This window comes from Lepidochelys olivacea (genome assembly GCF_965140295.1).
Source record: "Lepidochelys olivacea isolate rLepOli2 genome assembly, chromosome: 1".
Taxonomy (NCBI): Eukaryota; Metazoa; Chordata; order Testudines; family Cheloniidae; genus Lepidochelys; species Lepidochelys olivacea.
The window spans coordinates 114,106,381-114,131,069 of NC_140411.1; the positions used below are offsets into that span (position 1 = coordinate 114,106,381).

General features: G+C 43.3%; 2 protein-coding genes across 4 annotated transcripts in view; one reads left to right on the forward strand and one right to left on the reverse strand.

Moving 5' to 3' along the window:
- Window positions 1-4,569: 4,569 nt before the first annotated feature.
- On the reverse strand, window positions 4,570-7,812 carry SOWAHC (sosondowah ankyrin repeat domain family member C). The gene has a single exon (XM_084619409.1). The coding sequence runs from the start codon at window positions 7,556-7,558 to the stop codon at window positions 5,843-5,845; it is 1,716 nt and encodes a 571-aa protein (XP_084475535.1). The 5' UTR covers window positions 7,559-7,812; the 3' UTR covers window positions 4,570-5,842.
- A 69-nt stretch (window positions 7,813-7,881) lies between these two features.
- Window positions 7,882-24,689, forward strand: part of SEPTIN10 (septin 10) — a 69,355-nt gene continuing 52,547 nt past the window's right edge. For 2 of the 3 annotated variants that reach the window (XM_084619424.1, XM_084619423.1), the window contains exons 1-4: window positions 7,883-8,021; window positions 17,818-17,935; window positions 19,299-19,494; window positions 22,397-22,583. In XM_084619424.1, the coding sequence (XP_084475550.1) occupies window positions 7,992-8,021; window positions 17,818-17,935; window positions 19,299-19,494; window positions 22,397-22,583 (531 nt within the window). In that variant the 5' untranslated portion in view covers window positions 7,883-7,991. Of the gene's footprint in view, window positions 8,022-17,817; window positions 17,936-19,298; window positions 19,495-22,396; window positions 22,584-24,689 lie in introns of all 3 variants that reach the window. The other variant, XM_084619422.1, reaches the window with a different exon arrangement.

A 24,689-nucleotide genomic window follows, 5' to 3' on the forward strand; every position in this document is an offset into this window, starting at 1 on the left:
TACTTAGCTGATGTTCACAAGCACAAAAATGGTAACACACTTGTTTTAAGACTGTAGCAAAGAGGAACGTTGCACTGGTTTGAGTCGGACTTTTCAGAAAGCAGTTTGTAACCCAGATCTTCATTGTAATACATTTAATGTAACAGTATCATGTAACAACTATGACCACACCAAATGCAGAAGAGTTGTTCAGACTTCTGCAGTATGGTTGACTCCACTGAAAGATGCTGGCAAGAATAATAAAATTAGATTTGAATTGGACTTACTAAGAATCTTCTTTGTAGTTATTAGTTCACTTATATTGAAGTAGGAATTAAGTGAAAGGATAAACCAGTTTAAAAGTGGTCTACAAGTATCTTACCTTCCACAATATTTGCAAACATGCTATTTAATTTTTTTGTAACTGTATTCAGCAAGTTAGATCTCTCTCCATATTAAAATCAGAGTTTTCTGCAGGAGTGAAAACAGTTTCAGATGGTATGTTTAAGACAAAAAGGCTTGGTAAATATGGGCTGCTTTAGTCTTTACCTTGGGCATCATCAAATCTAACATAAGTTTTAAGCAGAAGTTGGTCAGTTTAGTCTCTATAACATTTCCCATATTAACCCCTTAATTTATACAGTGGACCACATTTGACAAAAACACAAACTGAGGCCTACTCTTGTCCTTCCTCCCCTCCTTCAATTAATCTGGTGAGACAACCCTAAAAGATGACCCTACTCAACATTTCGAAGCAAAGGCAAAAGTAAAACTTAAGTTGTCTGCAAATATGCCCCAAGGTCAAGAATATTTCCCCAAATAGAGCTATCAGCAATAAATCCCCATAATTAAGTTTAATTGCATTGATTTCCCCTACTCCCAAACAAACCACACTGTTCATATACAAGCACTGTTTCACACTTTCTTGCATTCTAATGAGGTAGATTCACCCGTACATCTGAGGGTAAGGAATACCAGCTGTTTATGACAAGGCAAGGATAGAGAAAAGGAAAGCATCTGGATGTATTTAGTTTTCTAATCTTTGTCATTTGTCACAAAGATTAGGTTAAACTCCCACAAACATCAGATTTATAGCTAGCAATATCATGTAAAGTCACATTATTGGACTTGTTAAAGTGTCTGTTCAGGAAAACTGATGGATTGGCAGGACCAACAGTTGTGCAGGTAGCGGGAACTAGAGATGGGCAAAGTAGCTCTACCCAGCAAGAGTTTCCTACAAAAACTACTAACACTTTCGTGCTCTGGCCTCACCTACTTCTCTTCCAACCCAATAACCGTAACAAAGGGTAGGTTAAGGCCTCCTAGCAAGATCAGATCAGCTATCACATCTCTTGTTTATCCTTCAGGAAGGAGAACAGCTGTACCCATCACACTACAAGAGCAGTCTTCACCCCTCGAGTGTAAGCAAAGGAAGAAAGTGGCAGGCTTGCTGGCTAGCCAATTGTCTAACCTCCAACAGACCATTATGGGGAGAAGGAAAAACAGCGCAAAGAAGAGTGAACTAGAAACAGAGATGGTATTTACAGTCATCAGCATTGCTCCTTCATCTGGACTTGAGCCCTAAAATCAGCAAATGAGGAAGATATGGCAGTTACTAGTAGCATGACTATATGTGTATATACAGATTATCCCGAGTGACAAAAAAGAGTTTACACAAACTGAAAACCTCAGTCTGATTCATTAATAGGAAGTACATTCCGTTCACGTATGTGTTGGACAGGCTTAATGAACAAGCTTTGGTCTATTACTTTGGTATTATGTTCTATGAGAATCTAGGATCGGGATCATTATTTAGGTATATTTGTCCTTCCAAAGTCAGTTTTGATTGCACAGAAACAGCAGGTTCATGGCAGCAGTTAAGAGGTTAGGCCTAAATGAGGCTGCCTTTTGTTTAAAAGGCCAGTCCTATCTAGCATGGATAACTTCAAGGGCACTTTGATGAACTTCAAAGTGAACTATTCAAGAGTACTTAATAGCCAGCAAAAATTGTTATTGTCTTACAAAGAAGAGACTGTATTTCCCCACCACTTGCTAGTGCTTCAAGAGTTATATCTCATCAGTTATCTTGGTGATTAAAAGCAAAAAAAAATAGTAATGGTTCTACAGACCAATCTGAAAATAGCAAACATACACAGTATATACTAATTGTGTGTACAAACACGAATAAGTTAAAGCAAAACACAACTCACTGGCATTTGTTTATTTCAGTAAAATTAAAGTTTGACTTCTGCAGATTCTTCACTCAAATATCCATTCAGATAAACACCCATAAAAAAAAATCTTGTATTAAAAACTGACAGGCATCCAGGCCTCTAATATTTCAGGCAAAGATGCAAAACAAGTGATCAAATGGTTAAGTTACAGGCTTGCTGCATCACACTATCATAAAAACTGAATAAAGGATAAACATTCAATATTTCAAGTGTACCATTAAAAAAAATGACTAGTAAGTGCTACAGTTTTTGTACCATACAAATTGTTTTAGTTCAATTCACATCTTCCTCAGCAATATATTTGCTAATTCAAATACATACATTTAAGAGTACCAGTAGACTAAGAATATCCTGAAACAAGGGTATCAAGAGTAACCTCCTTCCCCACAGAGAAACTTGTTTTAGCTCAAATAAAAGGAGTGGAATGTGAAAGCCAAGAGGTGAAATAAAAGTCTTTAGCACAAGTAGATAGCACAAGCAGAAATTTGATTAGCTAGCCATTTGGAATAACTACAGTAGAACCTTGCTAATTTTGCACTTTTACTCACCATAGTGTACCAATAGCGTGTGCCACAACTCAGATTTTCTAGTGTTGCGGGAAGGTCTCATACCACTAGGACTTCATTACTTTTGTAGACATATTACAGTCATTTACTAGTGTGTTGTGACGTATCAAATTAAAACTAAACTGTGAATTACATTGCAATGCACATTTACCAATTGTCAATTTCAGTAATTTTTACTGGTTCTCCCACAAATTGTGGTTCTTCACAATTTGAAGAGTGCTGCAGTAGTCCAAGATCTCAACAGTCTAAAGAATTTCCCCATCACCAACAGAATACCAATTCAAGATTCTATATTTTGTGCAATGCTTTATCAGATCTAGACTTGAAAAGCTCAACACCTGACTCAGTCAAAATGAAAGTTACACAAGGCTTCATAACTGCTACACTAATGGTTAATATAGTCAAGATTTGGAAATAGGTAGTAGCAGGAAGTGTGTGCTCACTTGGGAATATAGTGCTCAAGGAGCCTCAAGCTAGAATCTTGTAAATGTAACAACCTTCAGCTTGCTTTACAGAAAATTTAGTATAAAGATTATATTTCTCTACTGCAGAAAGTAGAAGGGCAAGTACCTAGTTCTCAAGTGCACTTCCCCCTTTGAAACACCCAGTTCTTGATGCACCAAGTTTATACTGGCAGGAAAAGGCTGAGGGCAGACTGTTAGCTCTGCCCCATATACATATGAACGAAAGTGCTTTTCAGGACTGAATATACCCATGTTTGTAGTGTACAACCAAAAGTGAAGGCACATGGAATTTTATAATATAAAATTAACACCTCCCCATGATTTTTAGTGTTTCTAAACAAAAACAATGACCTGAACCTAAATAATGTATAAAATAGATTAAACTGCTCATCAAGGTCAGTTTTTCTCATAACAGTTTGGCATAGTATTAATTGCCTACCTATGTGACTATCATAGCTTACTAAGGTCAACAGTCATGCAAATACTGGGAAGTGATCTGCGGCAAAGTCCACTCCCCCACATCTATTGTAGGTTTCAGAGTAGCAGCCGTGTTAGTCTGTATTCGCAAAAAGAAAAGGAGTACTTGTGGCACCTTAGAGACTAACCAATTTATTTGAGCATAAGCTTTCGTGAGCTACAGCTCACTGTAGCTCACGAAAGCTTATGCTCAGATAAATTGGTTAGTCTCTAAGGTGCCACAAGTACCCCTTTTCTTTTTATTTATTGTAGGCATTCATGCTATTGCAAATAAAATGCAGAAAGCTGTCAACACGAGAAAGCACAGATCTTTCAGGAGCAACTCCCCTAATATACAGATTTCTAGCCCTTGCAGCATGCAGTTAATTAGTGCCTCAGATTTAGATTTTATGCATTTCTAAAGTCATACACTCTTGGTAAGATTTTACAAATATGCACATACATTACAAGAAAGTGTAACTTAGAGGCATTTTTCATTGGCAGCATTTTGACATTTATGCTCGGATGATTCAATGGCCAGCTGCATCCATGATGCAGCTCTTTTTGAAGAACCTTATGTTAAAATAGCCTATGCCTTCCAAGATTTGCAGGAATTACTGACCTGAACAGCAGAGAAACCAATAAAGTTCTGTAGACTGTATAGAACAAATTTAGAATAGACCTGTCTGAGGTGGAGAATTTCCAAAACAATTACTTTGGGAATTTCCAGTACATTTGTTTGTTTTTTGTAAGACAGGAAGGATTTTGAAGTTTCAAACTAAAGATTTGATTTTTAGTTAAATCAGTTTTACTAGAGAGTCAGAGTGTGAATGTTGCCCCCACTACTTTAAAAAAAAAATAATCAGAAAGTCTCATGAAGCAGCTTTTACTCAATACACCAAACAAACAGGGACACAGGTGGCCCTAGAAAAGAGTTCCTAGGTCCTTCAGCCTACCACAGTTTGTAAGCATTTCAGCATATACTACACTCAAGGAGCTAGTAGATACTACAGCACACAAATTATTGAATGCATAGAACAGTACTATTGCATTTCAATATCTTATTAGTTTTATGAAGATCTCATGCAACAGCATCTATACTCCTTTGTAAGGAAAAGTGATTTTTCTGGATGAGATGTATGGCATAATTACTTAGTTTTACATGAATAAAGATAATCAACTGTAAAGGTGTTGCTATTACTCTAGTGTAGTGTTGGCAAGACAGACCAAAGATCAATAACTCATATGGTACTAGATTTAGTATTTGAGAGTTCACAGTGATTATAAAAGTAAAATTGCTTTGATACAGAACTTAATTAGCAGTTATTCAATGTATAAAAAATTAAAGACCTTTCATTCACACTACTATATTCTGCATTAGCATTCCAACTCTAATAGAGTTCAGTAGTACCTCAATTAAGCAGCAAAGACTTACACCATGCTTAACTATACCTTTTGTAAGCCATCCCATTGACTTCCATATTTGAATTGTGTCATTTGAACAGGTAAAGTTAAGACTGGTCTTAAGTCTTTGAGGACTGAAGCCCAAATGTCTACAGAAATCCTGCCACCGGTTACGTGTTGTACTTAACTATTTAATCATGTGGTATTGCCATTAGAAAAAGAGAGACTTTAAAAATACATGAATGTATTGACAAAATCCTACTTAAATAGATAGCTGTCCATGAAGAGTTGTATATAGTACCGAAATGTAAAGTTTTGAATTCTCTCTTTTGTCTCCCCTACAACTCAAGTATAAATACATGTTTCCAGACCCTGATGCCTAGCTTCTAAAAAGAGGAGGCCCACAGATTTTACATACCCAATACTTCTTTACAGACCCACTGCCCCTGGCTGTACTTGCAAGGAAATAGCTCTTAAGTATGGGGAGCCCCCATTGCTTGGCTTGAAGCAGCTATTTTCTGGAAATTGCTAAATCCCAGGAGCCCTGTGGATGTTTACACTTAAAGCAAAATATTTTGTTTTAACTTCTGAGTTTCATTATCTCCCGAAGAATGCGCGAGTCTGGATGAGGGATGGTCACTCACACAAAGCTGTAAACACCACCTCTCTTCTGCACTACATGTTCAATGGGTTCAGGAGCATGTCACACCCCTGATTTAGATACTGCTTGTCTCCCTGCTTATCCGAAGACATTGGATTTAGGTCTGAGTTTGAAGGACGTTTTCAGTGGCTTCTCCTCCTGCTCCTCCTCTTCCTCCTCCTCCCCTTTGAAAGAGGGGGTGGTGTGGATGATCTGGGTGCGGAATCGGATTTTGTTGAGCCGTGGTTTCATCCTGCCGCTGTTTGAGGCTTTCCTGCTCATCTCCTTGCCCTTGCCCAGGGCTGCTGCCCCCTCGCCTGACTCAGTCTCCTCGCCCTGCCCCTGGTGGTGGTGGGAGAGTTTGTAGGCAATGAGGTTGGAGGGGAGCACCTTGGAGAGCCTCCAGCGCCCGCTCCCGTTGCCCACAACGCCCTCGCCCTCCTCCTGCAGGGCCCCCACCAGGCTCCGCATCTCCTCCGTGGTGCTCTGGCTCAGGTAGTTGGCGGCCTTGCGCCCGCTGTAGTCCCTCACATCCACGTCTGCGTCGTAGGCCCCCACGAGCAGCTTGACCACTTCCAGGTGGCCGTGCATGGCGGCCAGGTGCAGCGCCGTGTACCCGCCGCTGGTGCGCGCGTTGATGTTGATGGGCAGCCGCTGCTTGTGCGCGAAGTTGACGAGCATGGCGAGCAGCTCCTGGCGCCCGTGCTTGGCGGCCCAGTGCAGGCAAGTGAAGCCGGTGATGAAGTCGCGCTTGGAGAGCAGCCCCGGTTCGCAGCTCAGCAGCCCCTCCAGGCTCTCCCACCTGCAGTCCGCGGCCGACAGCATCCAGGCGTGCTCCAGGGGGTCCAGCGCTACCGAGCTCCCCGCGCCGCTCTCTTCCTCGGCGGAGGAGGAGGCCAGCGAGGCGCTGTCTGAGTCCCCCCCGCGGGCTCGGGGGGCCCCGGGGAAGAAGCTCCGTTTCAGCTGGGGGGAGCTGCCCATCATCAACTCGCGGAAGTTCTTGCGGCTGGACCTGGGGGTGGCGCCCCCGCCGGAGCTGCCCGGCGAGCAAGGGGAGCCGGAACCGGCCTCGGCCCCCTCCTCTTCGACAAGCCGGGCAGGGGGAACCGGCTCCTCCCCGCCGTGCCCCGGCTGCAGCCCCCGGGGCACGTTGCGCCGCGAGCTCCTCTTCCTGCCGCCGCCCGGGGGCGCCTGGCCCAACCGGGGCAAGTCGCTCCTGCTCCCCGCCTGAGGCGGCTGCTGCGGGCAGCTGGGGGGGCCCTTTTCCCGGAGCGCCCCATCCTCGGGGCCCGGCTTTCCCGGGGCAGCAGGCGCGATCTCCGGCGGCTGCCCCCCGGGACAAGGCGAGGAGTCCCGGCTCCGCGGTGCCGAGTCCGCCTCCTCGTCAGGGGTCACCGCGATGCTGGGCAGCGGCTCCGGCGCCGCGGGGGGATCGACGGGGACTGCGTCCGCGATGCTGGGCAGCGGCTCGGGCGCTGCCGGGGGATCGAGGGGGGCGGCGGCCTCGCTGCCGCCGGGATCGAGGGGCTGGTCACCGGGTGGCGAGTCCTGCTGGTCCGCAGCCGGGGTCCCCGCGGGCCGGTAGCGCCGCCGCAGCTGAACGTACTTGGCGCCGGAGCCGGGCTCCAGGTGCACGGTGGCCACGGCGTTGACCAGCTCCTTGAAGCGCTGGCGGGCCCGGGCGCGGCGCTCCGGCTCCGGCGGGCTCAGCCAGCCCCGGAAATGCTCCAGCAGCTCCGCGTTCCGCGCCCGCCCGCCCCGCGCCGCCAGGAACCGCAGCACTGACTCCGGGCTCAGCGCCGGCTCCTCGGCCATCGCGCCCCAGGCTCAGCACGGCCCCAGGCTCGCCGCGTCCTGCGGCGGCTCAGGGCGCGGCGGCCGAGCGCTCCCCGCCCCTCCGTAATGCGGCACCGGCAGCATCTCCCGGCGGCGGTTCAATCAGTGCGGCGGCTCGCGGCCCATTATACAGGCGGGGCGGGGGGGGGGTGTCAGGGACCGTCCGCTCCTAGCTCACGTCACCTCCGAGACTGCAGCCCGCCGCGTGCGGGGATCGCCCCGGGCCGGGGGTGCGAAGCGACTGCAGCGCGGCCCCTCCCCTCGGGCCGCCCCCCGCGCCACGCCCCTCCCCGCCCGTTTGCTTGGCCCCGCCCCGCGCGCGGACCCTCCAGCTGCGGCCGGTTACATTCCAACCGCCCGGAGCTTCCCGCGCGCCGCGCCCCTCCCCCTCCCGCGGCGGCTGCCCGGTGTCATGGCTTCCTCCGAGGTCGCTCGGCAGCTGGTGAGTCCCGCCCGGGGGCGCGTGAAACTTTCTCCTCTCTCTCTCTCTCTCTGCCCCCGCCCCTGGTCTCCCCTCCGACCGCACCCGAAAAACTTCCTCCGCTGGGCCAGGCCGCAGAGACCCCGGCCCGAGCCGCGCCCGGCCCCTTCCCCCCCGGGCTGAGCGCGTCATGCTGGCCCCAGGTCCGTCCCCCCCCAGTCACCGTCCGCCACAGCCCCTTGCCCCCCCGGGCCCTGCTCCCCCCGCCCCCGCCGAGTCACCCACAACGAGCTCGTGAAACGCCCCCGAGGGAGACTCGTGTGTGGCGAGCTCGCGGCGAGGGGCAGGGGCGGGGGGCAGGGGATAGGGCAGGGGCAGGGGTTTGCCCCTCGGTTTCCGTCCCAGGATCTCAAAGCCCCTTGCGCGCCGCTGGGCGATGGAGGCCCGCAAAGCGGGCGACTCCCCCAATCAAATCAGTGTTTGGTTGTAAAAGTCTGGGAAGACTCCGGGCTGTGCCCTCAGAACTGTCCTTCCACGTTATGAGCAAACCAAAGGAGGGAAGCGTCGGTCGGCGTGACACCGTGATGCATTAGCTTAACTTTTATTCTTTCTGAATGCTTCCTTTTCGCTCTAGCCTGAGGTGGAACTTTAAATTTGTTGTTAGCAAGTCGAGATGGGGGGGGGGGGGAGAAAAAAGCTTATGAACATTGATTCACTTAAAAACCATGAGTTTGCTTCAACTGTACTTACAACAGCTTTCACTTGTGACTGCTTTTACATTTGTCCAGGCAAAAATGCTAACAGCAAGGTAGGGTTATGAATACTTGTTAAAATATGTAATTACTTCAGAAGTATTCAAGAAGTAGCCATCTTGAAAACTGTCAATTTGGGAGCCATCCAGACATAGGAACCAATCCAGTGCTATTCAGATTACCAATCATGCAGCATAAATTTATAAAAAGAAAAAGAGTACTTGTGGCACCTTAGAGACTAACTAATTTATTTGAGCCTAAGCTTTTGTGAGCTGTAAGGTGCCACAAGTACTCTTTTTCTTTTTGTGAATACAGACTAACATGGCTGCTACTCTGAAACCATAAATTTATAGTTAGAGTATTTGCTATCCATAATGGTTGGGAACTGTAGCTCCCAAACAATGCACAGACATACATTTGAATAAAAAAATCCCCCAAATAATTTCTAATAATGAGCAAATTTGTCAATTTACTCTCAGTTTATAGGTAAAATTGTGAACAGAAATGAGTATCATGCCGTAATCCTGTACTGAACCTGTGTACGAGGCCCATACACCTGCATGTCTGTTGACTACAGTTTGCAGGCTCTGTCAGCATTCTAAAATTATTACTAGAAGATCCTATTCTGAGGCTATGTCTTGCTCAAAATGGCTGAGAGTTGCTGCATATTTACAACAACAACAAAAATCTAATAGTCTTGGTTATGTGTTCACATGCTTCAAGGAAAACCTTGCTCTGCATCCTGGCAAATCCTGTCAACTTTCCACTTCTTCCTTGTTCTTCAGATACACAAATCCCAAACTTGGCCCAAATTCACTTTTATTTTTGATGTAGTGAATAATTTGACAGGTTTCAGAGTAGTAGCTGTGTTAGTCTGTATCCGCAAAAAGAAAAGGAGTACTTGTGGGACCTTAGAAACTAACAAATTTATTTGAGCATAAACTTTTGTGAGCTACAGCTCACTTCATCGGATGCATGCAGTGGAAAATACATGCATCCAATGAAGTGAGCTGTAGCTCACGAAAGCTTATGCTCAAATAAATTTGTTAGTCTCTAAGGTGCCATGAATAGTTTGATTAGCTCATGACATAAAGACACATCTTCTGCGCTGTTCCATCTCCGGTGTTGCTTTGTTAGGGACATGAGGGACATCAAAGTGGCCTAAATAACCAGCTGGGGATTTGTCTTGTTTAGGGGAATCCCTGGGTAGAGTTTAGTTGGCTGTTCTTGTGCTTTTCTGTCAGATGAGGCATTTTGAAAGGTGTGTGACCAAAGTACTGAATGCTGATGATCCTTAGCTGGGGGCCATTGTAGTGACATAGATTAGAGAAGTATTGGTAGAAGTGTGCCCTGATTACTCCCAATCGGAGAAGTGCGAAGTCTCTTTTCCTTCACTTTCCAGACTTGTCCCTAGATTCAATGCTGAACACTGCTTCGGTCCATCCAAAAGAAGTAGCCCATTGCGTTCCATTTTGTGAATATTTAATTATGCTTTATATTGCCTTATTAGGATCCAGGAAGTGGGCGGGCTTTGTTACTAAAGGATCCCCCCCCAGCCTAAGGGGGTATCCACAGGACCTGGAAAACCAAGTAAATACGGGGGACAACTAATGAACAACAGGGACGGGAGTGCGGTCAAAGGGTCAAACTAAGGGAACCGGACGGGGACATCGAGCAGAGGACCCCGGAGAGCGCCCACTGCTCCTCAAAGGCGTCAAGGGAGTCAGTGGACGCTGCCCAGAGGAACTCTGCCCGGAGACGTGAATGGACAGAGGATCGGAAATAGGCCTCACAGTCGCAGGAGATTCCATCAGCCAACCTCCTCACCCTGGTTTTATAGATGGCCACTTTAGCCAGGGCCAGGAGGAGGTTGACTAGGAGGTCCCGTGACTTAGTGGGGCCACGGTCAGGGAGTGCATAAATAAGGAGGTGAGGGGAAAAGTGCAAACAAAACCTTAACAAAATATTCGTGAGGAGCCGGAATAGGGGCTGCAACCTGGCGCATTCCAGGTGGACGTGTGCCAGGGTTTCCCTCATGCCGCAAAAGGAGCAGGTGTCCGGGATTGGGGTGAAACGCACCAAGTACACACCCGTGCTCACGACTCCATGAAGGAGCCGCCAATTGATATCCCCGGCAGGCTTCGGGACTAAGGTGGAATATAGGCTGTCCCACCGGGGCTCCTCACCCTCTAGAGGTGGCAGGAGGTCCCGCCATTTTGTGTCAGGGCAGGACGTGAGGGTGAGGACATGAAGGGTGTGGAGCACGAGCATGTAGAGATGTTTCTTTGGCACGATCTGGAACCGGACCAGCCGCAGCTCGCGGAGCCGGCTCACAGTGAAGGGGCGGGGGGATCGGTCGGGTCCACGGGGCAGGGGCCCGATGAAAAGGTCCGGAGGGCCTGGGGTGGAGGGTGGGCGGGGCGCGCCCTCTCGCAGTACCCGGTCGAGGTAAACCCGAGCAGTGGGCGGCAAAGCGGCCCTCACCTCCTGAAGTACGCGCAGGGGAGTACAAGGTCTGGAGAGCCCCATGCGCTGAGCGAGCGTCAGGGGATCCAGCCAGTCTCCCCGGTCGTAGTCCAGGAGGTCTCCGATTGCAGTTTTATATTGCACGTTGCATACAGCATTCTGTATAGAAAGAATTATAGAGGGAGTAAACTAGAGAACAAAAGTTTCACAGGCTGGACTCATGACTCTTTTATATGAGCAGAAGGGAAAAACTGCAAAAGACTAGCATAAAAGAAGAGTTGAAATTTAAAAGATAAATATGCCACATAGTATTCTTGTGGGTTAACTACACTGAGAGGAGATTTGAAAAAATGCAGTATCAGCAAAAATGAAATGTGATGGGGATTTAAAATTTATCAGTAAACTTACAGATTTGGAGAGGCAAGAGAATTCTAGATAGGGCAGCACAAGCAAACAAACATTACACAGGAGAATAGCAGGAAGGGGAGGGGACCAATATAAAAATGGATGGGACAAGTTCGAGGGTAGTTTGGAAACACAATTTTAGATTGGATTGTAGATATTATAGTTAGAGGGAAGTGGAGACAAATAGTCTAATTTCTCAAATTAACAAATAGTAGTAAAGTGCTCCAGACAATTTTAATTGAATGGGGTTGGCATTCAATCTTCACAGAAAAACAAACAGAAAATTTCTAGGAGAATTTCATTGTGATTCAACAAAGGAATTGTATAAATTACCAATACATAATATGAATAGAATTGTAAGACTGCTTATGATGCAAGTGTGTAAAGTACTGTAGCTATGCCTGAAAGAAAAGAAACTAGAATAATTGAAGATGAGCAATCCTGCAGCAGGAATTGCTACAGTTCTTCTTTAGAATAGAAACTTGTCTTCAGTGTTGTTCAGTATAGTGGGAAAGCTTGTTGTTTAGAAGTTATTAGGATTTGAAAGATACATTGTAGTTAACTTATTAGTCTTTTAAGTATAACATACAATTTAAATAACTGCACCCCTGCCCCTTGCTATAAATACTTGTATGATATAGTTGAGTTGTAACCAAAAACTGATGTTTTCATAGCTCTCATATTGCAATTTTGTTCAGAAAAGACATTTGCCCAACAATTTTCTAAAGCAGTTAAGTCAGTAATACTGCCATTTTACAATTTTATAAGTTAGTCTGCTTGTAGGTGCGTTATGTCCCATCCTACTTGACTGCTAACTATTTTCATCCATTGGAAAACCAGGTGATAATGGAGTTAAGACTGAAGAAACCCCCAAACTTATTACAGGGTTGATCAAATACCACAGAGTTCTTCTTGGGGTATGTGTCTGTGTGGGTCCCACTATAGGTACACATGTGCCACGTGTTGTATGAGATCAAAATCTGTTGAATAGCAGTGTCCGTTAGACTTACAGCTGCCTCCATGTGCTCCTGTTGAGGGAAGAAAGTACAGAGTGATCACAACCATCCCTCTGTTCCCTCTTACTACATATGGGAACAAGACAGAACAAGTAGTGTCCGCCCACTACCCTTAGTGGAATTTAACTTCAATTGCAAATTAGGTAGTTAGGGTTAACTCCCTTTAAAGTATTTTTCCCCCTGGTACATCCCCTTAAATTTTATTTGTCTCTCTGCTTTCTGTCCCTCTGCACATGCCAAAATGGTAGATTCAAAGCCTTTGGATTTCAACCCATGTCAATCCTGAATGGATTAATTCCATTCACTGAGAGCCACAGCTACTCTCTGTTTTGTCTTGGGGAAGCGGTGTGCAAGACTGCTCAGTAAGAATGAGGCAGTCCAGAGACATTCAGCTGAAGCTATATCTCCTCAAGAAATGTATGAGAAGAACTTGAGACCCTAGGCGCCAATTGCGTGGAGCTGGAACATCCAACGGCAGCCCCCCTACCAGAATCTCCCCCTCTCCCCAGTGCCTCCTGCCTGCCGGTAGACCCCATCAATCAGCACCTCCCCTTCCCTCCCAGCGCCTGCTGCAGATCAGCTCTTTTGCGGTGTCAGGAGGCGCTGTGGGGGAGGAGCAAGGGCGCAGGGCGCTCAGGGGAGGGGGCAAAACTGGGTGGGAGCGGAGAGGGAGTGGGGAAGGGGTGGAGTGGGGGCGGGGCCTGAGCGGAGCCGGGGGCACCCCTCCCCCCAGCAGATTAGAAATTCGGTGCCTATGTATGAGACCGCAAGGAGTGAGGATCAATATACAAAACTGATCAGACATCTGATAAGTCTCTGTCAGCTAGTACCCCTGCCAGACAGCATGCAACATCCAAGGTTGGTACCTGTAAAAAATCCTCTGTGTTGTCAAGTAGGGATCCAGCATCAAGGAGTGCCCCGATACCAATTACCACCCTTACACAGAAGACTGTTACCGTTTCCTTGCTGAAGCAAGTCAAAATCGAAACACTGGGATGCGCATGGCTCCTGGCACCAGTCCCTTTCTTCCCATAAATAGAGGCCCAAATCTTTGCTCTTCAGGAAACAAGTGCACTAAGCCCACTCCTCAAACAGACAAGTGATGTGGGCTCAGTCTCTGGCTCAGCACCAGAGAAGCACAAGCCATGCTCAGTAATTAGGTATGTTTCCAAACACTGACATTGACACTGGCATTGACGCTGGCACCGAGATTGGCACCATCGATGGAATCTTTGTTGGTAGTGGCTGATTCTATGTTGGAGAAGATAAACTATGTCCCAGGCATCACCATTGGCACCAGTTTTTCTATACTTGGTACCGGTGTGTGTTTCTGAACTTTCAGTACTGAGGTCTCCTCAGTCCTCAGTGCTGCCTCTCAATGATGTTTATTCTTCATCTCCATGACTAGGACACACCTTCTGTTCTTCATCCAGCAGGGAGCCTTTCATCTCTCAGATCACCAAGGTGAGAGTTTCTCTACAAACCAGAGACACTCAAGAGCCCAAGTGTATCCACCTCTGGCATGGCAATGGCCAGGTCAACCCTATCAGAACCAACCTTACCAATATAATGCACCATCTTCTCTTTGGAGCATACTGGTGACCTCCATCGAGAGCATCTAGGAGCCAGTCTGCTTCCTATTGTTCAAGGAGGCATAGAGGGATCTTGATCTCCTTTTGCATGCCTTTGCCAGACCCTTTCCCACAGATGAGGAAGAATAGCAGTATTTTTTTGGTCATGGCCTAAGCTACACCAAAAAGGCCAACTAACAAACGTTTTAAAATGTTAGGTTATGTTTGAAGACATTAGTTACATTCCTACTTTAGACAGAGAGAGGCTTGGTCTACACATATTTTTTTGTACCAGTATGATTATTTGGGCTAGGGGTGTGCTTTTTTTTATTTTATTTTTTAAATGAAGTAGTTGTACCAATACAACCCCCTTGGTGTGGTTTCAGGTTATACTTCTATAAAGGTACATATACTAGTATATCTTCTTCCCCTTCCGGTATGGGAATAAACTCCATTATTTTGGCGTAAGGCATCTTTATATCAGTATAACTGTGTCCGCACTGGGGAGGGTGTATACTATATTAACTATGGTGGTATAGTTAAAGCAGTACAAATTTTGTGTTTAGACAAGTCCAAAGAGAGTGTTTACCATTAATAGCTGCAGTGAAACTGAAACCAAAGAGTCAGCAGGCGGGCCTGTGTGTGGACAAGAAAGTGGGAGGAAGAATACACGTTTGGTATTGCAGTTGGACCCGCTCAAAAGATCCTTCTAAATACCAGCACAGGAGAACAAAATCTCTTCAACTGTTTTTCAATTCTAAAGAATTAAAAAAAAAAAAAAAAAAAGTAATGTGAAGTCTGTTTATTCACATCTGAAACTGGTAACATAGCAGAATTTTCTGATGCATTCTTGATCCATTGCTGATTTTGCACCTTCAGCAGCTGATGCTATTTAAAGAGTGTTCTGCTAGAAAGAAGAAGATAGGATGATCTTGTGGATAAGGGGCTAGGCTGGAACTTGGGAGATCCAGGTTCATTTCCTGGCTCTTTCACTTTTTCTCTTGGAGTGTATACAAATCAATTAATGCCATCTGTGACTCATCTGTAACATGAAGACTTCTCTATTGCACAAGGAAGTTGTGAAAATAAATCCATAAATGCTTGAGGCTTCAGATAACTGTACACATCTGTGCAAATATTTTATTAGTTAAATTTGTCCATGTACTGGTTCTGAAATCTGTTTTACAAGTTAGTCATTCTCATATCTCACGTCTGAAATGAGATTTTGTACCTTGTGGTTTTATACTCTAAGAATAATAATATGAAAATCTAATTTCCATTCATAATTTATGTACTGAGTGAAGATAAGAAATATAGTAAATATGTTGTACCCATATAGTTACATTCTCAAATTTGCTGCTGTTCCAAGAATTCATGTATCTGAAGAAATTTTGAAAATGATATAAATATCTCTGGCAGAAGTTGAGCCACTCAGTTTCCTGACCAAAACACTCATCTACAAGTATCTGATGTGGCAGAAGTTCAAGGACCCAAGGAAATAAGCCAAGTTGGACTTTTGATATGAACTACATAACACTGCTATAGTCAAAGTTTTTGTTGTGTAGTGAAGTATGGTTATATTTAGGAAATTAATCATTAAAAGGCGTCCTGTTGTTGCACATGTTTACTATACTTCAGTGCCATTATCCGCTTTGCAGTGAAAATTTGTTCTATTCTGTCATCTTCATTGTTAATGAACTTGGAAGCTGAATTCATCATCTGGAATACTTTTAATTTTTTTTATTTTTTAAAGTAAAAGGTACCAGATTAACAGCTATAGAGACTGGGTCCTCTATTTTTCCATTGAGCAAGTACAGAAAGTCCATCGGTAGCTTTCTCTATGCGACTCTGTTGATGGATTCAAATCCTGACATAGATGGATTGATGCCATTTGTTGTTGTGTTTTTGTAGACATTTGTCCACTGAGACTGTTAGTGACTTACGCAACATAGCAAACAGTTGCATGGTAATTTAGGATACAACTAACATGGTCGGGATTTAGGCCAATGACCAGGATATGAAAGACATAGTATCCCTCTACAATTGTGCTGAGACTCTAACATCCTCTGTGTGTCTCAAATCTTAATTGTTGGTGTTATAAAGAAATAATATAGCTTGATTTTTGTTCATATACCAGGTTGTATCTTCAGTTTTGTTAGACAGAAGTGCTGTTCTTGTCTTTTATGTTGCCTGTTGTCCCCTTTGCTCCATTAGGGACTCCATGTCCCATTTGTTTGTTTCAACACCCATCTCTGTCTCTTTTTTTATATTGGCTCCCACACATTGGAGTGCCTTTCCTGAGGTATTTTGTCATTTTCTCTTTTTCAGATTGTGACTATATTTGAACTTGTTAACTTGTTAACTTCAGTTAACACCATGTTAATTTTAGAAGCACCATGTTCAGTAGTCCTAAAATGTAGTGTTTTCTCCTTAAATTGTTTTTGTCTATGTACATTTTTCCAGCACTATCAGTCTAATATGGGAATGAGAGTAGCCTTTAGCCTCACACATGAAAATCAAGAAGAGAATGAATAAATATTTAAATTATTATAAGAGATGTGTGCTAGAAAGATTCAGCGCAGTTTCATAAGTACTAAACTAACATCAAAAGGCCTGACTGAAATATGTCCAAACATATTCAGTGTAAAGGATGACACTTTTTTCCCTGAGCTTCTAAATTTAAATAAAAATCCCCCAAACTTAGTGAAGTAGGCAAAGGCTAGAATGTAAACCCAGGTTAAGGTTAAGTCTTAGGATGCTGGCTGTATTGGAAGGCTTAGGGAATTGATAGTGGTTTGATGATTGGAAACATAGGAACACAGAATAACATGGACCTGTGGCTAATCATGGTTTTGTCCATCTGTTTATGCTGACTGGTTGTTTCTTAAATTGCATTTCAGGTTCTACAGTTAATATGTGGAAAAAGAATATTTCCTTTTATTTTAAACTGTTTATGTTAGGCATTTCTCATATACCCATCACCAAGGTATCTAAGTACCAATTCATTATTAAATAATTTAAAAAGAACTATCCACTTCTGGTATTCTAACTACATATGTAATAATATCCATTATAGTTGTGATGTATGGATAATTTTACACATTAAAAAGTTCTCACCGCTCACACATTTAGAATATGTTTTTATCTGTGTGTACCTTTCCTCAAGTTTTCAGTCTCTGTTTTGAACTCCTGCTGTCTCTCATGTTCTTCTCTGAATTTTTTCTTTATTTTTAGAGGTAAATCAGTGGGATATCCTTCATCCACAAGTTTCCGTTTTCATTAGACTAGTGTGCTTTCTTTTGTTTATAGGCTCTGATCTCACAAGTCACTTAAGCATGTGCTTAACTTTAATCATGTGAGTAGTCCCATTCACTTCAGTGGCTTTGATGGCAAATTAGCTGGCTACAGTAAAACTTAACTATTTATGCCATCATTTCACTAAATGAGTTGATACTTATTGTTCCACTGACAGACTTTGCAAACTGTTAATGTTTTCTTCTGTCACTTACCATACCTAAAGAAGAGTTGTAGTTTACTCGTAGATCTCCCTGTTTATCACTGTTAATTGTTTGGCAACACATTTTCTTAAATAATCATTTTTCCACAGCAAAATGATAATTGTCGACCCTTATCTCTGTCTGGCCATGTTGGTTTTGATAGCTTACCAGATCAGTTGGTTAACAAATCCATCAACCAGGGCTTCTGCTTCAACATTCTTTGTATTGGTAAGTAATATACTTTTTTTTATTATTGACAGCAGTGAATATTAAGTATTTGACCATAAACTATCTCTTGGCACAAATATTAATTTAAAAAAAGTGGATGACAAGGTTACTGTTACCTCCTATAAGGAAATGACTGCAATATTGATCCAATGTGATCCTAGGGTGTTTTTGCCTTTTTAACTATGAACCATAATGTGCCTCTTTTTATTAAAAAGAAAAGGAGTACTTGTGGCACCTTAGAGACTAACCAATTTATTTGAGCATAATCTTTTGTGAGCTCAGATAAATTGGTTAGTCTCTAAGGTGCCACAAGTACTCCTTTTCTTTTTGCGAATACAGAGTAACACGGCTGTTACTCTGAAACCTCTTTTTATTCACAACCATCCTTTTGATTATCTTTGTTGTACAGTACTTTCATGATCAGGCTTGAGGATGCCTTAAGTCTTGTTTCATGAGCAACTTCCAGGATTCTTTAAAACTTGTGGTCTACATCCAACTCTTCCCCAAAGGTAAAGTATTTCAGATAACTGAACCCCAGCCACTTGCAGGTCTATAGGTAGGAGGTCTTGAAGCATTTTTATACTTATTAATTTTCTGGCTGAATATATTGGAGTTCTTTGGATATACAGGCAGACACACAACCATGCATCTTCCTGAAACCCAACACTGAACTAAGCAAGGGTATAAATAATCTACACCAATCCATAATTGTCCTTCACTTCCTCTCTGTCTATTAGCTGGTGTGGTTGAAGAACAGACCTCCCTATACGCATGGAATAGCTAATCTTAAAACTTGTGTAATATAGTGAAGATGGATAGCTGTGGTTTTACTACTGACTTAATGAAATAGTAAAGTGTTCTTGGTGTTAAGGTTTTCTCTCTTTCCCTGTCCCCCACTGATTTTTGGAATGTTAGTGCCTAGGCCACCACGGCAGGCCTATGTAAGCACGCTAAATAATCTTTATTTCTCATTTGTAAAACACTAATCCTATTCTTGGATCTTAAGATTCTAGTGAGAGGCACAAAAGGAATTCCCTTACTGCTCAAAGGTGTGTTTTGTTGTTGTTTTCCCTTTGAGTACTGATAGGTGTGTGTGCATATGTTCTACTTGTCAAGGAATTGAAGGTTTGAGGGAACATTCAAGGTAATGAGGCACTGGCAATTGATTTTTTTGTACAAAACACATTTACTGGTGCTTCTAAGGGTCAAAAAGAGGAATTTGCTCATATATTTGGAGAAGCCAATGTACAGGTAATTTCTATTTAAACTCTTTTAAGAGGGCAATAGCTATAATAACACCTATTATGCTTTGTACAAATATATGCAAATGCAAACTTCTTACTTTTTCTTTTAATTTTTTCAGGGGAGACTGGAATTGGAAAATCAACCTTGATAGATACTTTGTTTAACACCACTTTTGATGACCGCGTATCAACACATTTTCAACCAAATGTAAGACTCCGAGCTCAGACGTACGAACTCCAGGAAAGCAATGTTCGGTTGAAACTGACCATTGTAAATACAGTGGGATTTGGTGACCAGATAAACAAAGAAGATAGGTTAGTGTTTCTTTGCGTGGTAAGAATTTGATTATGGAAAATAACCTTGTCTTGAACTGTGGAGTCTGAGAGTAGGCTTTTCAAGTTAGGTATGTGATTAAGAAAAATGTGTGGTACAAATTACATATGTACTCCAGATATTTAATTATACATTTTTCCACGTAATTAATTGATTGTATTTTCTTCTTGTCAAGCAAATCATTTGAGAAATCAACATTTACTCTGCCCTCATGTGTTCATGGCTTTATAATGTGTTACACATTATATCAATAAAATATATAATAGTGATGGGCATTTTTTGAACTTTCATATAATTATACAGATAGTAAGTTACAGTACAATATGTTCTCTACAGAGTTGTGTTTTTAAGTTTCAGTGGGATCTACAAAACAATGTAAATTGGAAGAAAAATCATCTGGATTTTTTAAATGTAGGTATATTTGAAGTTGAACAGCGTATTTAGAAGACGGAGTATTACACAGCTAGTGAGTGTAGAGTATTCTTTTCTGTCAGTTCAGTTTATGAATATTTAAATTCATCAATTATTGTACTGATTTTCTTCTGACTTTTATTGGAATGACCAGTCTATGAAGCATTTTAAATAATAATTTGCATTATTTAAGAGCCAAGTAGTGTTGGGCATGGATGGAGGTTGTCCATTCACTTCCAGAACATAAATTAACATTAAGGCTACTTTTTAGTCATGGGTATTTTTAGTAAAAGTCATGGGCAGGTCACGGGCAGTAAACAAAAATTCATGGCCCGTGACCTGTCCGTTACTTTTCACTCCAGACTAAAATTTGTGGGGGGAGGGGTACCCGGGGGAGCCGCGGGTGCTGGAGGAGGGCGGCCCGGATGCTAGTGGGGTGGGGGACAGGTGTTGGTGTGCAGCCTGGACCACCGCTGGTGCTGGAGGGCAGGTAGGCAGTGGTGTGTGGCCCAGGATCCCCGCTGGTGATGGGGGCATGGGTGGCAGGGCCAGCAGGCTCCGCACCTCCTCCTCACCCCCAGCAGCAGCAGAGTTTGGGTGTGGCAGAGGATTGGGGCATAGGATGGTGTGAGGTGGTCCCTGAGTGGCGCTTACCTGGGGGGCTCCCTGGAAACGGAGACATCTCCCTCCCTCAGGTCCTAGGCGGAGGCGTGCCCAGGCAGTTCTGCGCGCTGCCTCCACCTGCCGGCACCACCCCCGCAGCTCTCACCAGCCGCTGCAGAAGTCACGGAGATCATGGAAAGTCACGGAATCTGTGACTTCCGTGACAAACTCGCAGCCTTAATTAACATTATAGCATAGGATACCAACGAAAGAGTGTTCCTGCTAGTGACTTGCCTAGTCTTGCCCATTTCTGTGATGAACAATGTTTAGATGATAAAGAAAAATCTCAGATGCTGGTGTTAATGATACGCAGTAAAATATTTCATATTGCAAGCAAGGCTGTCTTCTACCTCTTTCAAATTCGCTTTCCATGTAATCAGTGCCTTTGAAATTTCGCTTCCCATGATTTGGTCTACACTCTGTGCAGCAACAGATACTCAGGACCTGCTGCTCTTATGTATACAATAACATGTTTTGAAGATATATTATGGATCATAATTTGGATCATACAAAACAGGGCAAAGAATCTTTAAAATGTAGTTAAAATACAAATCAGATTCTCATTCTTTAGAGGACAAGTTCCTGCTCTCTTACACACATTTACCAGTAATAAAGCTCCCCAAAACACAATACTGATCTCCAAAAGATGTGAAAATATCATAATTATGGACAGTATCAGTCACATGCTATTTATAGTGATCATCTGTTATTTCCAAGATTGAATTGTGAGACTACAGAAATTACAGAAGTCCATTAAATGTATCAGTTAAGGATTTCAGTGAAAAGCATAGCTGATACTCTGCTTTTCATCACCAGTAGAGAAAAATTTAACTGTATCCTTCATCCATCCTGTGCTGCATTAGTTTCTTAAACTAGTATTCAGTAACTTTAGTTTTACATTGCGTAGACAGTTTGATCACTATCCATACATTTAATATCCTGTTCTAGCATATGACTTCTTGAGCTTCCAGTGTATATAGTTGATATGTAAAGCAATATACTCCTGGGGGAATTCTGCTCCAAAAAATTAAAAATTCTGCACACAATATTTTAAAATTCTGCAAATTTTATTTGTCAAAATAACACTATATAATCATACCAGTTTTAGTTATTTTGGTAATTTATTTCAAAATACCTGTCAGCAAGTATGTCTGTAACAATACAGACACACAAAAATGCCCCCGGGAGTAGAGTTAAATAAACCCCTATGACAACCCAGTTGCTCTTTCTCTACCTCCATCTACCCTCCCTCCCCAGCCCAGCTGGGGGGCCAGACACTCACAACCCCCTCCACCCTGCCCACCTGCAGGGCCCCCTCCAGCCAATACATTTGAACTCCCTCCTTCTCACAGCCCAACTGCGGGCCCCCTTGCCCAGACACGCCTTCTCCCCCATCCCCCCCCCAGAGCCCAGGGTTCCAGAGGGAGAAACAACCTGATGCTCGGTCCCAGGCTTGTGTTGAGTTTCCTGCACACCACCCTCTCTTTCCCTCAGGGCATGCTGGGAACTGCAGCTGCCAGGAACTCTCTAGTTCCCTCTCACCATGTCTTCTATGTGCAAGCTATGCTCTGCTGAGTGCAATGGTCCCTAGTGGTAGCTAGCAGCACTGCAACCTATTTCTGTGGGGGAAAGGAAATTCTGCATGCACAACATTCATTTCTGAAAATTCTGCATTGCGCAGTGGCACAGAATTCCCCAAGGCATAAGCAATAGTATGCAGAAAAATATAACAGGGATTCCCTTTTTAGTCCCTCTCTATCTGAGAGAAACTAATCTTTGATTGCTAACACATCACATTTTTTTCCCCAGCTATCAGCCAATAGTGGATTACATAGACGCACAATTTGAGGCCTACCTCCAGGAAGAACTGAAAATTAAACGCTCCTTGTACAACTACCATGACAGTCGCATCCATGTCTGCCTCTATTTTATTTCACCTACAGGTCATTCCCTTAAAACGCTTGATTTGTTAACCATGAAGAATCTTGATAGCAAGGTAAGATTGTTTGAAACCAGTTTAAATGAATGAATTTGTAAAGATTCCTATTTCTTGCAACATCTTGCTGCTCTTACAATTCTTTATTTGTGGTCTTTTTAATACTGTCACTTTTTAAAGTAAAGTCAACATATTATGTTGTCAAGAAATATTGCTTTTTTTCTTTGCTCATTGAAAGGGATGAGGGAGACTTCTGCATTAGGCAAAGCTGAAAAAACATCTTACAGAAATGAAAAATTCCGTGGCAGATTTCTTTGGACAAAATCTGTCTCTTTGATGAGAGAACCCTTCTACCTTGGATTCCTTCAGTGTCTAATTCACCAGAGCAGCATTCCTGGAAGTCAATTGCTTCCATGTAGCCTGATCATAAACTTGGACGGGGTCAGGTTCCATAGCACTAGCCTCTTCTGCAACTCTTCTGCATCTGGTGTGTTTCCTTTTCTTTTTCTGTAGCTCCTAGCTGGTGACTCTTGCTGCTGTCCTCATTCCGTGTATCTCATGTTCCAAACCCTGGGAGATTATGCCTGAGGGATAATACCCCTGCCATCTGGAATAGGGCCTGTGATTTGCTCTGGAATCCCTCTCCCTCAAAATTCTCTATTTGTCTCAGCACTGTAGATCCTCTTCAAGATATGTCTTATCCTGATGGTCTGTTAGGTCGCTGGCCCTAGCGGTTAATGTGGGCTTAGCAGCCTGGGATTCAGAAGATTGTTGTTACTATTGTTGTTTCTTTGTAATACTATAATGACTGGAGACACTAATCAGGGTTGGGAGCCTCATGTGCTAAACACTATACAGACTTTGTAAAAGACAGTCCCTGTCCCAAAGAACACTCAGTCTTATTTAAGAAAAGATACAAGATGTGGGTGTCTGTCAGCCTAGGATGCTAGCTGGCTGAACAGCTTGGACTGGAACTGCTCTGAAGATGTCCAGAAAACTGTGTTGGAAAGCAGATTAGCGTGGCTTTCCACTAGAAATCCCTCCTGTATGAAATGAAAGTGATTTTTCATTTGCACAAGACAGATGGTGTCTAATCCTTGCTAGTTTTCTACTCCCTTTATTGTGGGCTGCCTGCTGCATCTTAAACAGTCTGGGTGCACCTTTAGCTCAGTGAGAGTATACCTGCCTATGACTTTGGCCGCATTTCACCACTGGGACAGGACTCTTTTAATTTTACAGCAGAAAAATTTTTAAAAGGTCTACCTTGTATATTTCCACCTCTTTGGTTTCCATCCCATAATGGGATTTAAATGTGGTGCTCGCCCAGGTAATAGAACCACCTTTTCACCTTGCGTTTCACCTCATGGTAGTTGAATCAGTTCAGCCTTGGGTATTCAGACACTAATGGCTGATTCACTGAATATGGTATTTCTTAAGATGGTACAACAGCATGCCTTCCTCAAATTCCTATCAAAGGTGGTTTCTGATTTTAATTTAAACCAAACATTCTGTCTACTGGTATTTTTCCAAATGCTCCATTCACTGTAAAAAGATGCCAGGCCACATTGTTTGGGCGTGAAGAGGATATTTACTATCTGAACAGGACTAAACTGTACAGTAAACCACTGGGGTTCCTAGTAGCACACAGGGATATTTTTGGGGATTAGCTAATTTCCACTCAGATTATCTAAGTGAATTAGATTCTATATACTTTCTTCCTATGAATTAGTGAGGATTAAAATGATAGGTATTGGAGCACATTCATTCAGGTGTAAGGTGACCTCTTCTGCTTGTGTCAGATGTTTTTGTCACTGAAATACGAAATACTGTTACCTGGAATTCAGTCTGTACTTTTGTACAGATTACTTCCTGGATTTAGCTTCTAGATTAGATTTTAAATTTGGTAGAAGAATCCTACGGTCATTGTTCAAATGAGACCTCTCAATCTCCACTTGAGTTTAAGGATGAATTATTGCTCATCACAGAGTGAATATCAGTACAAGCAATAATCTTGGAGAACTGCAGTTACTGTAGTAAGGAAAACTAAAAGTTTTTAAAACATTAAATGCTTTCAACTAGTTGGGTTGACTTTTTTTTTAAATTTGTATAGTAGAACAAGTTTTGATTGCAAATTTTTTTTGGAATGTGGGAATATGTAAACAAAGT

Excerpts from the sequence above, each read along its gene's own strand:
- SOWAHC (XM_084619409.1), bottom strand. The coding sequence starts at position 7,558 with ATGGCCGAGGAGCCGGCGCTGAGCCCGGAGTCAGTGCTGCGGTTCCTG.